At 37.2% G+C, this 17,038-nt stretch overlaps 1 protein-coding gene across 5 annotated transcripts in view; it reads left to right on the forward strand.

The window, feature by feature from the left end:
- LOC106166058 (transformation/transcription domain-associated protein) overlaps positions 1-17,038 on the forward strand; it is a 67,056-nt gene continuing 50,018 nt past the window's right edge. For 3 of the 5 annotated variants that reach the window (XM_087013049.1, XM_087013050.1, XM_087013051.1), the window contains exons 1-23: positions 1-173; positions 780-928; positions 1,334-1,380; positions 1,933-2,049; positions 2,959-3,063; positions 4,194-4,277; positions 4,442-4,636; positions 5,107-5,273; positions 5,662-5,758; positions 6,021-6,159; positions 6,900-6,978; positions 7,599-7,803; positions 8,805-8,896; positions 9,212-9,332; positions 9,870-10,020; positions 11,165-11,306; positions 11,697-11,754; positions 11,989-12,042; positions 12,426-12,561; positions 13,262-13,356; positions 13,792-13,957; positions 14,535-14,701; positions 15,325-15,414. In XM_087013049.1, coding sequence (XP_086869175.1) covers positions 838-928; positions 1,334-1,380; positions 1,933-2,049; positions 2,959-3,063; positions 4,194-4,277; positions 4,442-4,636; positions 5,107-5,273; positions 5,662-5,758; positions 6,021-6,159; positions 6,900-6,978; positions 7,599-7,803; positions 8,805-8,896; positions 9,212-9,332; positions 9,870-10,020; positions 11,165-11,306; positions 11,697-11,754; positions 11,989-12,042; positions 12,426-12,561; positions 13,262-13,356; positions 13,792-13,957; positions 14,535-14,701; positions 15,325-15,414 — 2,598 coding nt within the window. In that variant the 5' untranslated portion in view covers positions 1-173; positions 780-837. Of the gene's footprint in view, positions 174-779; positions 929-1,333; positions 1,381-1,932; positions 2,050-2,958; positions 3,064-4,193; positions 4,278-4,441; positions 4,637-5,106; positions 5,274-5,313; positions 5,359-5,661; positions 5,759-6,020; positions 6,160-6,899; positions 6,979-7,598; positions 7,804-8,804; positions 8,897-9,211; positions 9,333-9,869; positions 10,021-10,651; positions 10,740-11,164; positions 11,307-11,696; positions 11,755-11,988; positions 12,043-12,425; positions 12,562-13,261; positions 13,357-13,791; positions 13,958-14,534; positions 14,702-15,324; positions 15,415-17,038 lie in introns of those variants that run through there. The other 2 variants (XM_087013054.1, XM_087013055.1) reach the window with 2 other exon arrangements.

Genomic DNA, 17,038 nt, shown 5'->3' on the forward strand with positions numbered 1-17,038 from the left:
TTTTTGCAGAAAGATGATCATGATCCAAGGCTCGGCCAGGAAATCCCACAATACACAGCGGCCCTCAAATTTGAGGGGGATTTCTGTGACGTCACAAGAAAAATGGCCGATTTTAGAAAAGAGCGGTAGCACAGGTACCCTATATTTATAGCCCTAAAAGAGCAAACTGATTGGTGAGTAGGAATGATTGGTAGTTAGAAATTATTACATTTGATTTAAGAGTGGAATATATTCTATTTTGCACATGATGGAACCGTAATTTTTCCTTTATAACATTCTAAAATTTGACCTACTTTTATTTCTCCCACTCCCAGCAGCAAAAGTAGTACAAAGTATCAGCGGACACAGAGGTTTTGTATCCTGTACTAAAACGCTACTTGATCATTTTGTCCAGTGTATTACCGTTAAAGACAACTTACAAAAAAAGACGTTAAATTGAATACCATATCACCTGGTTGTGGGTGTTTTTACTTGTCAAGTACTTAATTCTTACTGTACTACATGTTATTTAAAGTTTAAAGTAGTCGATGCTTCAGGTTGCAAGATGTACTTGTCTTATTGAAAGAATGATAAGCAAGAGAGATAAAAACAATAGCACTCTCCCATTTACTCGACTTAAACCTTATTAGGTATTTTTTTTAAACATGTTTTATGTTTTCAAAAGAGGAATGCATTTCATGTATAAGTACAGAAATTGTTGTCAAATCTCTTTGATAATTTGTGTCATTTGTATTTTTACACACTAATTCCTTAATTTGCCCATTTTTGTCTTTTTTCAGCTCATTACTTTGTAAAACATAATTACATTGAAAAATTTAAAGCCCTGAAAGTATAAACATGCCGCCCCCAACAAGCCCTCAGGATTTGGCAACTCACATTGCAGCATTTAAGTCCTATGTGGCCCTGATAGCAGACCCAAGTCCAGGAAGTAAGTATTAGCACACACACATGCACGCATGCACACACACACACACACACACAAGCATGCACACACAGTCTAATCTACCTCTCTCTCTTATCTCTTGTCCACCTCTTTTTTCTCTCTTATTACTATCAACATTCCATTTCTCTGTTGTTAACCCCTTCTCTCTCTTTCTTCATTTCTCTCTCTCTCTCTCTCTCTCTCTCTCTCTCTCTCTCTCTCTCGCAGAATGATTAGAACATATCATGACTTTTTCTCCTCAGTGATGAGTTGAGGAAATTATGATGACTTCCATTGCTGATAAGATATGACTGCTTCAGAAATAAAACTAGTGTGTCACATAATGATATTTACATTCAAACACAAAGTTTTTATTGATCTTAATTATCTTGATGTTATTTTTGTTTTCAGTTGAGAAAAAACTGAAAGCAGCTCAAGAGCTAAGTGAAAATTTTGATGTAGGTAGACAGAATTTTCTCTGATGTTAAAATTACCCCTTTTTGTAGAAATGCAGTCAAAAGGAAAGAGACAAAATGATTTTAGAATGTAAAAATCATCTTATATGTACAGTTGAATTGAAAGTACAAAGAATGAAGACTGTCATGGCTTATTTTAGGCCGTAAAATTATTAGCTTACTTTGATGTAGACAGAATCAAAGTTTCTTGTCTTGGACCCTGTCAAGTTGTGCAGTTTTATGTATTATCGCATTTTTCTTAGCTAGTTTCATTCTTTTGAGATTTTTTGTGATCACATAGGGAAATGGAACTTGAAGTACCATTTATTATATGTTTTTAATTAATTATGACATTGATGAGAATAACAACTACAGGCACAATTATAATATTATTTAATAATAATAATAATAATAATAATAATAATTGGGCATTTGCAGGCTGTTTCTCCTGGTAATTCCTTAAGTCCTGTCATTTAAGTATCAAACAGTGATGCATTTATAAATAAATAGCTTTATTTTTATTTTAAATAGTTATATCTATTATTCTGGTTCCAGGCTGTGGTTGCGTCCCCCCAGTACCCCCAGTTTTTGCAGGAGACCATGAGGATATTCTTGAAGGTGCTTCAGGAAGGCGAACCTCACTTCATCACAGAGCAGAATATTCAGGTCCATGTAAGTGTCAGAAGAACTTAATAATATGCTTTTACATATATATATGTTTGTGCCCATTTTTGGAAACTGCATAGATCTGTGCTTTTACATTACATTGAGAATATATGGTCACATTCACAACAGGGGACTAACTAGTCTGGGGATCAAATATGGCGGTCAACTCAAAAGCTTGCCGTCTAATCCTCTAATAGACATTGAATAGATTTCCTGCAGGAATGACGCAACAAGCGTTCAAGTGGGTTGGGCATGTTTGATGCGCTGACTAGTTAGTCAGCTGTTGTGAATGTGGCCTTTGTTTGTGCCCATTTTCAGAAACTGCATAGACTTGAGGTTTTACATCATGGTGAGAATATTTGTTAGTGCTGATTTTCAGTAACTGCATAGACCTATGCTTTTATAGTGCAGCGGGAAGTTACACTCGGGGTCTCATTACATCTTTGTGAGTTCGGGGTCAGTTGGTGCATTTTCAGTGGAGATGCAGCCTAACACGCTAAAACTCAGCTCTCTTTCATTCTGGAACCGTAAAAGCTTGAAACCTCTTGTTTGTTGCATTTTGTAGAGATTGTGGGGCTTAGAACTGTAGATGTTTTTTTTTTTTTTTTTTCGTACGTACAGTTTAGGAGTTGGGCTATTTCAAAAAGTACATTGTCTCGTTCTCAGTGGTGAAAACTTTAAATTTATATACTCTGTCAGTATAGTGGTGGACACTGTGGTACTGCTTCCTGTAGCCAACTTAGCTGTATTAGAATTAACTGAAATCAGTTTTCATTTCAATTTTGTACCCACAAGGAGAACTGATCAGAATTCTGCAGGTTTTTTTTTTTTTTTAATTTTTTTTAAATTTTAATTTTTTTTACATTGCTTTTCCACATACATGAATTTCAAAGTGCACTGTTCTTTTCATTTCAGCAACTCCGGAAGCTCTTGCTGGAGATTATACACAGGATTCCTACCAACGACCATCTGAAGCCTTATGTCAAGAGTATATTGTCTCTGATGTTTAAACTGCTTGAGGTAAGTGCACTTATCTTCATTATTTGTATGTATACACATTTTCTCAAGTTCATTTCACATGGACCTTGTTAAGATACTCATGGATGACTTAATGGATCATCTGAGCAACGACATAGTGCTAAACATAATGTTTGGTAATATACATGAACTAAGACCCTATTCCCATACCTCGGACATGAGCTTTTTCTACCCTCTACCAGGGCGAGTGATAGATTTTTTACAGATATTCACAGATATGTCTCTAGCTAGATAGATGGTCATTTAGGGCTCAACTCACCTTGTTGAGAAATCCCATGTGGAAACAATTATCTCTGCGCGCGCACCAAAGGCTTCGTAGTTGCTCTGCATGAGCTGAGCTTCACAACGATGTGATAACTGCTTGTTACGCAACCAGTCTAAGGCTCTTTAGTCTGTCACAGTAGAGCAAGTGATTGAAGTCAGAGTAATTAACTGTCTTGGACCCCATTCCCAGAGATTAGATCGATCTACTTTAGATCGACCTAATTCCCTGGGGTTCACGCTAAATAGCTGTCAGCCGAGCGGACACCAAAGTTAATAACCCCCTTACAGCTTGTAGTAGGCGGGACGGACATTTAAGCCGGATTATCTGACAGTAATCTAGTGAGACTCCCCGCGGGGATAGATCGATCTAAAAGCTCTGGGAATACAGCCTTGATTGCTGTCACGCAGACTTAGACTGGACCTGGTAAGTGGCAGTGCCTGAGCAGTTATGCAAACAATTATCAGCCATGTAATCAGCCTTGAGATTCCTCAACAGGGTGAGTTGAGCCCTAAATGACCATCTATCTAGCTAGAGACATATCTGTGAATATCTGTAAAAAATCTATCACTCGCCCTGGTAGAGGGTAAGCTTTTTCCATGGAAAAGCGGAATTTAGCCTAGATCGATCTAGCAAGATCAATCCATCTTCGAGGGGATTCTCGCTGAATTACATTCAGGGTATGGGGTCTTAGTCTGAAACCAAGGCAAATGATGCACATTTTATTTTCTATAACAGAGAGACTTCAGCTATTGTTGTTAAAAATCGACGTTGCTGGCAGTTGCTGTTTTAAATTATGCTATAATTTTTATTATTCTGTTTGAATTAAAATGTTTAAAATGGATTTCAGATTGAAAATGAAGAAAATGTGCTGGTATGTCTCCGTGTTATAATTGAGCTACACAAGCAGTACCGACCTCAGATGAACTCAGAGGTGAGGATTTGCCAATTTTCATTATTTATTTATTTTATTTTTTTGGGGGGGGGGGGATCAACTTTGTTATTATTATTTTTTTTTTTGTTAATTTATTAGGTTGAAATTTCAGACAGCAATTTGTGATAAAAAAGTCACATTAAAAAAATACTCTCCCATTTCAGATTCAGAGTTTTTTACTGTTTGTGAAGAACATCTACAAGGACTTGCCAAACCATCTCCTGAAAATCTTTGAACCCAAACCTCAAATCAAGGTCAAGGACATGTCAGAGGTCAATGTGGAGGCCCTCCTCCAGGAGACTTACACTATCACCACCATCATGACGGACAAGAAAAATACAGACAATTCTCCCATTTCTGTGAGTTGTGCCAGTCCTTTTTCTCTTCCCTTTTGAGATTATATAGTAGAATATAACCAAGCTTTTTGAACGAAGTCTTAGTATATGGTTTTGCATGATTGAAGTCCTTAAAAGGATTCTAATTTGTTTTTGTGAGATCTGTGTTTAATTATAATACATTTATGGTTCATCAAATGGTGAATGATGCACCAAGTTGGCAAAGCTGAAAAATAGCAAAACAATCTTTGGAGTGAGGCAGTTTAATCACCTCTTCTTATTTTATTTATGATAAAACTCTCTAATATGTTGACTTAGGTGCACTTGGGGTTATTATTATTATTATTATTATTATCCTTGCATAGTCCTGGATCCGCATTTAGAGTTAATGAATCAATAGGTTAGTGAACTCTGGGTTCATATTTTTCAGTGTCTCAGTCTTTTGTTTCAGTCCTATTCTCACATATAATTCTGTCATTGCAATTCTGTTCCAGTATAATATCATCCCAAGAGCCGTGCTCTCCCTGAAAGTGCTGGCCGAGTTGCCCATCATAGTGGTGCTGATGTACCAGCTGTATAAACAGAGTGTGCACCAGGACGTGGCCGAGTTCATTCCTCTGATTATGAACACCATAGTGCTGCAGCCATCTGCACAACACAGGTGGGTTCATTGTGCTCTGCTGTCACAACTAACACATTCTTCTGATTATGAACCCCATTGTGCTGCAGCCGTCTGCACAACACAGGTGGGTTCATTGTGATTTGCTGTCACAACTAACACATTCTTCTGATTATGAATACTGTTGTGCTGCAGCTGTCTGCAAAACAGCTGAACATGGGTGGGTTCATTGTGCACCTCTGTCACAGCTAATATATTTTAATCCCAATAAATTGTGTTATTATATACACACATTCTTACGTATTTGAGGTCTCTTGAGAATTTCAGTTTTTAGTGTTAGCTTTTGGAAAAAATGTAGAGCAGTTCACATTTGTTTCTACATATCAAAAGTTTAGAATTTTATTACACAAAAATATGATTCCTATTTTAGAACCAACCCAGCTTTCAACAAGGAAGTATTTGTTGATTTCATCGCAGCCCAGATCAAGACGCTGTCATTCTTAGCTTACATCATCCGAATTTACCAGGTACTTAGCCAATATTTTGTGAAACATGCTGTAACTGTGTCTTTGTTGAAAGGCTTGAAATTCTTAGATAAAACGCAACTGTAGATATCAAGGAATTTTAAAGATATTTTAATTGGTGATCTATTTTGGAATTTCATTTTTTAACATTAATTAGTCAGATTAAAAATAATATTTTGATGGAAATTATGATACTTCTTAGTTTGCTGGTAGAAACACATTCCAAAAGAATTGATTTGTCTTACATTTATTTTTTCGTTTCCAGGAAATTGTTAGCTCCCACTCTCAGCAACTGGTGAAAGGCATGCTGGGATTGTTAACCCTTTGTCCCCAGGAAGTGGCTCACCTCAGGAAAGAGCTTCTGATAGCAGCAAGGCATATTCTTGCCACCGATCTCAGAAATCGTGAGTTTTATTTAAATAAAATTTGTCACTATTTCCAATGTTAAATAAATAGTTTCCATTCCTGATTACTTTAATTCAGTATCATATTGAGAAAATAAAACAGTGTTTCGCTTGTCCTTTCTTGTCTATTGCTGATCAATTTTAGGGGAACACATCCTAAATGGAATTTCTTATAGGAAACAAAGCATTGGTGTTGCTTGATAATAAGTTGTGCCTTTAATTTTGAAATATAAATGGCGACCAGTCAACCAATAACATGATTTACCATTCAAAAGGTGAAACCAAAATATAAAAGTTGCGAATTCAGAGTTCAGCTGTAAATAGTGACTACTAAATGCTTTCTGTTATTTGAGAGTCCGGTTAAAGGGATGATAACTCTTCGTTTCGGCCAAAAAATGAATTTTCCTGGAGTAAACAATAATTTCCCCATACTTTCCAATCGTTAATGAATCCATTTTCACATTCAAAGTTAGTCCCTATTTTTTTTCTAAAAAGTTTGGTTTTTTGTTAAAATCTCTTAAGAGAGATCTTAACATAGTATAGCCATCATTGGAGGTCACGTGGTCTAAAGACAAGCTCAGATATCAGAATAATAGCTATAACTACCGTTTTTTTGTGGTAAAACAGAATATATTTTATTTCTATGAGTTATTCACAATGTTTTTATTATGAAATATAGATCTCATACGAAGAGTTATTATCCCTTTAATTTGACATCCAAATCTTTTATGTGATTCCAGGTTTTGTCCCCCACATAGACAAGTTGTTTGATGAGACAGTATTGATAGGTTCTGGTTGGACCACACATGAATCTCTCAGGTATGAGTTGGTTTGTAAACCTCATGGCACTTGCTCGTGAATCTTAGCCCCCATTCAGAATGGATGATCCGAGTACTTACTGATCCGATGACTAAATATAGCCGACCACAGTTCAGAAGCGATGCCACTGATTCCATGATGACCTCCCGGCCTCCACATGCACCGTAGATGCAGGGGCCTAGCAATTAAACCTTGGAGCCAATATTTAATCTGTTTATGGGCTTGTGTGGAGGCGGGAGACCATCAGGAATCAGCAGCATCGCTTATGAAGTGGGGTCTGCCATATTTAGTCGGCGGATCAGTTAGTACTCAGATCATCTATTTTGAATGGCCCCTTTAAGACCTGTACTTTGACGAATTTTTGAGATAGGTTCATGAATCTCTCTGGTGATTCATGAGTTGCTCATGTAGGTTCATGGATTTCTCAGTAGGGCCTTGACGAATGAACATTTAATGATAGATTTTAGACTGTTCACTGTTATTATCATAAGCTTAGGTGTCAACAAGACTATAAAAATGTCAAACACTTTTGTGTGTAGCAATGTGGTCTTTTGAAATTACATTATTATTATTATTATTATTATTATTATTATTATTATTATTATTATTTACTTTCCCAGACCCTTGGCATACAGTACTCTAGCTGATCTAGTGCACCACGTGAGGACTGCCCTGCCGCTGACTGACCTGTCTTTGGCCGTCAACCTGTTCTCTAAGAATGTCCATGATGAGTCACTGCCCTGCAGCATCCAGACCATGTCCTGCAAACTCCTGCTGAACCTGGTGGAGTGTATCAAACAGAAGAGTGAGCAAGAGAACGGGAATGTGAGTATTGTGAGCAGGGGAATGGGAATGTGGGTATTGTGAGCAGGAGAATGGGAATGTGAGTATTGTGAGCAGGAAAAGGGGAATGTGAGTATTGTGAGCAGGAAAATGGGAATGTGAGTATTGTGAGCAGGAGAATGGGAATGTGAGTATTGTGAGCAGGAAAATGGGAATGTGAGTATTGTGAGCAGGAGAATGGGAATGTGAGAACTGTGAGCGGGAGAACGGGAATGTGAGCACTGTGAGCAGGAGAACGGGAATGTGAGTATTGCGAGCAGGAGTGTTGTGAGTACTGTGAGCAGGAGAATGGAAATGTGAGTATTGTGAGCAGGAGAACGGGAATATGAGTATTGCGAGCAGGAGAATGAGAATGTGAGTACTGTGAGCAGGAGAATGGCAATGTGAATATTGTAAGGAGGATGGGAATGTGAGTATTGTGAGCAGGAAATTGGGAATGTGAGTATTGTGAGCAGGAGAATGGGAATGTGAGTATTGTGAGCAGGAAAATGGGAATGTGAGTATTGTGAGCAGGAGAAGGGGAATGTGAGTATTGTGAGCAGGAGAACGGGAATGTGAGAATTGCGAGCAGGAGAACGGGAATGTGAGTATTGTGAGCTGGAGAACGGCAATGTGAGTATTATTAGCAGGAGAACGGGAATGTGAGTATTGTGAGCAGGAGAATGGGAATGTGATTATTGTAAGCAGGAGTATTGTGAGCAGGAGAATGGAAATGTGAGTATTATGAGCAGGAGAATGGGAATGTGAGTATTGTGAGCAGGATAATGGGAATTTGAATATTGTGATGAGTATTGTGAGCAGGTGTGTTGTGATCAGGAGACAGGAATGTAAGTATTGTGAAAAACTAAGCATCTGCTCGAGGGGCCTGTCCCAGATGTGTGAAATGATAAATCTCAGTCCTCCATTGCAGTTTAATGACAGGTTCGCTACACTCTCCCAAATGGCTTCTTTCACTTTTTTTATTACATTATTTGCTATTCCAGGGTCGTGACTTACTGATGAGGATGTTAGAGGTGTTTGTGATCAAATTCAAGCATATAGCCAAATACCAGCTGCCGGCAATTCTAGCCAAGCAGTAAGTGGCATTTCTTTTGTTAGCGGGTACAGATTACAAGCTCAATCCTGACATTCAAATTGACATGGAGGACCTATGTACCTGAAAAACTTCTTGTATGTTGCCTGAAGCTCACTCTCACTTCAAACCAAAATTTCATCTTAACTGTTCAAATTAAAATTTAACTGTACAATAAAAGTCATGGTGGAATTAACTGAGAGAATACGTCATTTTTTCACAAATTACTGAAATATTTTTACAAAAAGCCTTCAGCAAAAATTTTTTTCACAATAAGCATGTTGCTGGCTATGAATATTGGACTTGAAATATTTTCAGTAAAACGGAACAGGAAGGAAAGGTACCTGAAGGAAAATACTCCCTAGAGGTCGCTGCAGTGAAGGAAGAAGTCAAGATGCCCCCACCCCAGCCTCCTCAAACCCCAAGTGGAGACAAAGATGTAAGCTGCTCTGTTTAAGTGAATTGTGGATCACATTTCTGTGTTTTTATCTATATTAAATAAGTGCTTGTTTTTGAATAAATAAATGGTACCGTAGACAATTTATGATTACATGGTTGGAAAATCAATCATTTATCCATTATTCTAACAATTTTAGGCTTATTTTAGTTGTCATATGTTTTAATATTAAAATATCATGAGCTTCAAATCATATGCATGCCTGCCTTTTTTATTTTCATATATATTACTATTAAAGAGACACTTCTCTTCTGTGAGCAGGCAAATATAGAAATTTGAAAATGAAGAAGTTGGCCCATGTTTGATCTGAAACTTGGCATTATTGATGAGAATGCTAGTTTAAGACGTGAATTGACCTTTTATTTTTTCCATTTAGAATTCTTATATTTGATTATTGTACAGAAGTCTAGATATAATAATAAGATTTTGGTTTATCTTTAAGCACCTTATCAGTTGAATAGGGGTGATGTGTGTACTAGCAATAAAATATGAAATAAATATTAGCTTTTTTCTCTTAAGTCTAAAACCCTGGTGTCAGCAGTGACTTCTGCATCCCAGGCCGCTGCTAATAACTACACGGCGGCCGACTGCCGCAGTCTCGTGAAGACTTTAGTGTGTGGAGTCAAGACTATCACATGGGGGACCATCTCCTGCAAGGCACCCACTGTGGGTAAGTATGACTGATTTGTGGGTGTGTGGGGTTAAGACTATCACATGGGGGACCATCTCCTGCAAGGCACCTACTGTGGGTAAGTATGACTGATTGGGGGTAGGGGGGGTAGGGGGGGGTTAAGACTATCACATGGGGGACTATCTCCTGCAAGGCACCCACTGTGGGTGAGTATGACTGATTTGTGGGTGTGTGGGGTTAAGACTTTCACATGGGGGACCATCTCCTGCAAGGCACCCACTGTGGGTAAGTATGACTGATTTGTGGGTGTGTGGGGTTAAGACTATCACATGGGGGACTATCTCCTGCAAGACACCCACTGTGGGTAAGTATGACTGATTTGTGGGTGTGTGGTGTTAAGACTATCACATGGGGGACTATCTCCTGCAAGGCACCCACTATGGGTAAGTATGACTGATTTGGGGTGGGGGGGTTTAAGACTATCACATGGGGGACCATCTCCTGCAAGGCACCCACTGTGGGTAAGTATGACTGATTTGTGGGTGTGTGGGGTTAAGACTTTCACATGGGGGACCATCTCCTGCAAGGCACCCACTGTGGGTAAGTATGACTGATTTGTGGGTGTGTGGGGTTAAGACTATCACATGGGGGACTATCTCCTGCAAGACACCCACTGTGGGTAAGTATGACTGATTTGTGGGTGTGTGGTGTTAAGACTATCACATGGGGGACTATCTCCTGCAAGGCACCCACTGTGGGTAAGTATGACTGATTCCTGAAATAGATCACCTTTATTTTTGTTTTATTAATTAATTTTTTTTAGGATTGGGGGTGGGGGTCATGCATTGCACATGTATGATGAAGTTTTTTAGTACTAAGCTTAGCCTCTGTCACCTTATCATACATATTCATTCATTCATTCATTCATTCATTCATTCATTCATTCATTTAATTAATATCATTTATATTTTTGCCAGTTTTTGTTATGAAAGATTAGGAAATGTGCTGTCATTATATTTTTTCCAGTATAGAAAGAGAATCATATTATGAAATATTTCAAAATTTTATAAGTGTTCGGAAGATTGATGGAGACAGTTAGCCGGAATAAAATCCACTTTTTCACTACAGTCATATGTGAAAGATGTATTGTATTATGAATTGTGATTTTTTGTGTGTGTTTCAGATGCAAACTTCATCAGCAATAAATTATTCAACCCCAAGGAAACCTTGGTATTCGTGAGACTGGTGAAGTACGCTCTTCAGGCAGTGGACATATATACGGTGACTCAGACAACTTCTGGGCAGACTTATGTTAGACCTGCAGCGTAAGTATAGCTTATTATTATCACGATAAAAGGCACTTATCTTAAAGAAACATTTTTATGTCTGACAAGGGTAGTTTTCAAATTATTTTTTTTCATTTTTTGGGAGTTAAAAAAATTTTTGGCTGACTTTTGAGAAGACTTCTGTTAGACCTGCAGTGTAAATATAGCTCACTTATTTTAAAGAAACTTAATGCATTATAAGGTTTTTTAAAGGTAATTTTGTAATTCTGAAAAAGCATGGATAATACTATATATTGCAGCTTTAGTTAAGTAACTATTTTAATGCATTGCATAACTTATTTTTAAACTTAAAGCAAATTTGGTGGGGAAAATTTAAGAAACATTTTCTTTTTGGTACGTTTAAAGCCATTTTTATCTCTCTTTTTTTAGGGTCCAGACTGTCAGAACCAAAGAAGAGAAGGAGGTTCTAGAACACTTTGCTGGCGTGGTCAGTCCTAAGTTTATCATTTCATTTATTGATGGCTTTTCATATTTAGCTTCAGAGAACTTTCCCAATTACTTCAATTCACCACATTAATATCAAATGAAATTAAAGTAAAAGGAATGTTTCGTTGATTTTGTTCTTCATTTAAAATTAGTTTCTTTTTATATTTAATAATAATAATGTGTGTGACATCCATGATAATACAGTCAGATAGGCATTTACATCATTTTCTTTCAGTTCACAATGATGAACCCTCTAACCTTCAAGGAAATATTTTCTGCAACCATTGAGGTAAGTGCAGTGTTAAAGAAAGATTACAAGAAATGGGTCTAATCATGTACTTTCTCATTATTACGTATTTCATATTACCTTATGTTTTGGATGTTTATATATTACATACTAGACAAACTTTTGGAAGGCTTAGAAAAAAAAAAACTCAGTTGTTTTATCTGTTTTATTTATATAATGGAAATTTATCTTAGTTTTAATATTTATAAATGTTCTTAATTCTGTCATTTAGTAATTTATGTCAGTGTATTTATCCAACTCTTTTTGTGTAAGAGATTTCCCCCACACCCAGATCAGGTTGCTTTTGTCAGTATCTATTTATGGAGATTTACTCAAATAGAGAAAACCTTGATAAAATATATCTAAGTTAATGGGTTTTCTTTCAGTACATGGTAGAAAGAATCCACAACAACTATGCGCTGCAGATCGTGGCCAACTCCTTCCTTGCCAACCTGACCACCTCCGCCACGTTTGCCACGATTCTGGTGGAATACCTGCTAGCCAGACTGGAGGAAATGGGCTGTGAGTATCATGTCTATGGACAGATAAGTATGTACAGCAGTGTAAGTTGGGTATGGCAGATAAGGCATTAGTGTGGGCACTGCTTAAAAGGTGGCACCACTGACAGGGTATCATTTCAATGGACAGTGGTGTCACTATAGGGTATGGCACTGGGGTTTGTAAGGCATGAGCCTGGGGGTGAACAAAGGAGCAATAAGGGTGTGGCAGATAAGGTATTAGCCCTGTCCCTGCTTGAAAGGGGTGCCACTGAAGGATTTAGGGCATATTCCCATAGATTTTAGATCGATCTATCCCCGTGGGGAGTCTCACTAGATTACTGTCAGATAAATGTCTGTCTGGCCTACTACAAGCTGTAAGGGGGTAATTAATGTGAACCCTAGTTTGGATCGATCTAGTCTCTGGGAATGGGGTCTTAAACACAATGGAAAGCAAGAAAGGCGCCATTGTAAATTATTTGTAGTGCTATGATTAAAAGATTGGTTTAGATTTTTTATATGCTTTTATGATAAAGATGTCTGAAAAAATAAATGTTTGTCAGATATTAGGATAAGGGTACAATTTCAATGTTTGCCATTGGTGTTATTTTACATACAGATCAGTGAAGAGTCTGATCATTCCTTCATTGATATAATATTATTAAATTATGAATTTTTATTCTGTAGAATATTAAAATGGTTACTTTCTTTTTCTTGTCTTCTAGCCAACATGGAAAGGTCTAATTTGTACCTGAAGCTATTCAAGTTGGTTTTTGGCTCAGTATCTCTGTTTGCAGCAGAGAATGAACAGATGCTGAAGGTGAGAATAGAAATTTATAGCAGGATCATATTTATAATGATTTTTTAAAATGTATTATCATTGATTGCCATCTTAAAATATCATTTACGCTGCTGTTGTGTTCACTACATCAGGGTAAAGACTGTGTTGTCCAGATATATTTTCTGACAGTCTTCCATATAACCATTGCTGATCTATTCTCTATTTTTGACTGTCTTCTGACAGAAAAAATTAGACGCCTGTCAATGTAAACTTGAAAATCTGACTGTCTACAATGACATATACATGTGCTGAAATTGCACAGCACTGTGCATTAATATTACGCTCACAAATAATAGATACATAGGTTAAATGCACATTGATTAATAATGACATCATGACCTTCAATTTTGTGCTTTGTGAGAGTAATCCTTGGTCATGAATTGAATTCTATTTTGTTTTTTTTTCTGTCACCAGCCGCACCTCCACACCATAGTGAACAAGTCCATGGAGCTGGCCATGACTGCCAAGGAGCCTTACAACTACTTTCTTCTCCTTAGAGCATTATTCAGGTCCATTGGAGGGGGAAGCCATGATCTTCTATACCAGGAATTCCTTCCCTTGTTGCCCAATTTACTCCAAGGTAAGAGATTTTCTTTTTTTGCTCTGATGTACAGGATTTATGAATGATAAAATGATTAATATGAGATTTTTTTTCATAATATTTGTCTGTAGATTCTTATTGTTCCTTTTTTGTTGGACTTATATGTTCACTGAAAGTGAATAAGATGATTATGTAAATAGGAGAGTTTGTTCATTCATTTACAATAATGGATGCTGTATGATACTGAAGATTTGCTTTTTTATTTGTGTATTTGTAAATCTTGCCTTACTAGGCAAATTGAATCAATTTTAGATATGAAGAAGTTTATCATTTTAAAGGAAGTAAATGTGTTTTTTTTTTTCATGTGAAACATGACATTTGGACCTGACAACAGTAGCTTTGACCTCAAAATTGACTCAGTCAGTGTGTACAGAGATGAGATATGTTAGACTGTTGGCAGATTTTTGACTCTTTGGGTGATGCTGGTGCTGAAAAGATATCATAATGAGATCTGTCAGCAGATTTCCAACTTTTTTGAAGTCAAAAAGTCTCAGCCCCGTGTGTATGAATGATTATTTTAGTTAATATTTTCTTTCTATATCTCTATCTCCCATAGGGCTGAACAGCCTACAGAGTGGTCTACACAAGCAGCACATGAAGGATCTATTTGTAGAGCTGTGCCTCACTGTCCCAGTTAGATTGAGCTCTCTCCTCCCATACCTCCCCATGTTGATGGATCCCCTCGTCTCTGCACTCAATGGTTCTCAGACTTTAGTTAGTCAGGTAGGTGCTGATCATGTTACTTTGAGTTAGAAAAGCCATTGGTTGTGATTTAATTTTTAAGATCTTTGATCCAAAGAATAATTTGTCTGCCAATCAAACATACCACACACTTGACAATGGATTTCCTCCTTCCATGTGCTTCGCCAGTTCTTAAAATAAATCTTGGCTCACTTTCAAGTGGATCAACTGGTTTTGAATGTGCCCAAATGGGGCATTTATTGGTTGCAACTTATGGACTGCTGGTTATTATAGTGGGGGGGGGGGGGTAAAGTAGATATTGTTTCAGTTTAAAGATTGTTGGCCGGGGCATCATTTCAGTTGTCACATTGGTGTGTGTGACAATATCACAGTTATCACATTGGTGGTTGTGATGATATCACAATGTTACATTCAATTTGGTGGTTGTGACAATATCACAGTTTTCAGATTTTTGATTGTGGCAATATCTTAGTCATCATATTGGCAGTTTTGACATTTTAATTATCACATTTATGACTATGGCTTTATATCAGTTTTCACATTTTTGGTTTGACATTATTACATTTATCACATTAAAAGTCATGACATTGTCTCAAATATCTGTGAAAGAAAAAGGCGATAAAAAGCACACTAATTTTTTTCAGGGATTACGTACTCTGGAGTTATGTGTTGATAATTTACAGCCAGATTTTCTGTATGACCACATACAGCCTGTGAGGGCAGAACTGATGCAGGTGAGTCACATGGGTTTGCTTATTGTTATTTGATACTGCAGAATTAATGAATACTTGAATACTTTAGGACCAATCTGATAGATATTTCCACTACTTGATATTTTTGCTTTAAATCAAAAATAGACTATTTTGTGTCAGTATGAAGATGTTTTTGGCATTGAATTAATAATTATAGCTTTTCCAGTTAGGTACTTGATAATCAGTTTTAATTGTACCACCAGCGTTAGCGCTGGCGGTACACATGGTTTCGGTCTCGTCCGGATCGTTCCGCCGGCTCCGCCGGCTCCGCCGGCTCCGCCGGACGGCTACCGTTACCGCTTCTCCTCCTAGACGGTAAGGCCCCCCATACCCATCTCATGGATTTAGGTCACCTATAATCTCAACTCGTTCCACGTAAAATTTGGGCTTTGTCGGTATTGGGGTCTGGGTGTGGCACTCATTGCAATGCACCCTTGTCCAAAAATGGCAAAATTAAATGCTAATTATCTACCCTACGGAAGGAGTTACGGGAAAATTTTCTACAGACGGCTTTCCAAAAGTCATATGTGTAGATTTCAAATATACCCTCGGATTTGACCTTTGACCTTTACTTCAAGGTCAAATGGGCCAAAATTTTCAAAAAAATGAAATTTTTTACGAAAAAAAATTTTTTTGCCCTGTTATTCAGACACCACACAGACTTAACCAATAATATTATTGGAAAGTGTTACCCTTCAGGTCATCTTTCATCTCCGTGAATTTGGGGTCAATCGGTGCATTTTCACAGGAGTAGCGGCCATAAGATACCGAAACTGAAAACTGTCTCTAATTCGGGAACCGTTAATGCTAGAGACCCATTCTTTTTTGCATTTTGTAGAGCATGTAAAGCCCAACACTGGAGGTGGTCTCGGTTTTTTTGTATTCCATACGGTTTTCGAGTTACGCTGTATCAGAAAGTACATATTGGTGGTGAAAGGAAAATGTACGGAAGCCGACTGGTGCCATATGTAGAAAAAAAAATTATCTCGAAATTTCGAGATACTATTTTGAAATTTGAACAAAAAAAATTTTTATCTCGAAATTTCGAGATAGCATTTTGAAATTTGAACAAAAAAAAAATTATCTCGAAATTTCGAGATAGCATTTTGATATTTGAGCAAAAAAATTTATCTCGAAATTTCGAGATAGTATTTTGAAATTTGAACAAAAAAAATGCTATCTCGAAATTTCGAGATAATTTTTTTTTTCAACATATGGCACCAGTCGGCTTCCGTAAAAATGTGCAGTACGGTAATGGATAATAAATTTTGAACTCCGGAAAAATAAAACATAATGCTTGGCAAAGCAGACAACTTGTGGTCAAAAATGACATTATTTTATCAAATTTAAACTTCTGCAACTTCAGAGAACCTCCCATTTCAAGAACTTTGACCAAAATGACCTTTTCTTTATTTTAATTAATTTTTTCTGTAGGAAATTTATGGCACATTATGGTAACTCCAAAATTATAACATTTAGTCCCTTATATCTCCAAAACTGGCAGAGATAGGTCCATAGTTACTATTGAAGTTGAATAGGAAGTCATATACTGGCAATCTTACTGTGACCTTGACATTGACCTTTGACCTACTTTTCACCATGAACT

Source organism: Lingula anatina, chromosome 5 (assembly GCF_051362555.1).
Source record: "Lingula anatina isolate TDL-2025a chromosome 5, LinAna3.0, whole genome shotgun sequence".
Lineage (NCBI taxonomy): Eukaryota > Metazoa > Brachiopoda > Lingulata > Lingulida > Lingulidae > Lingula > Lingula anatina.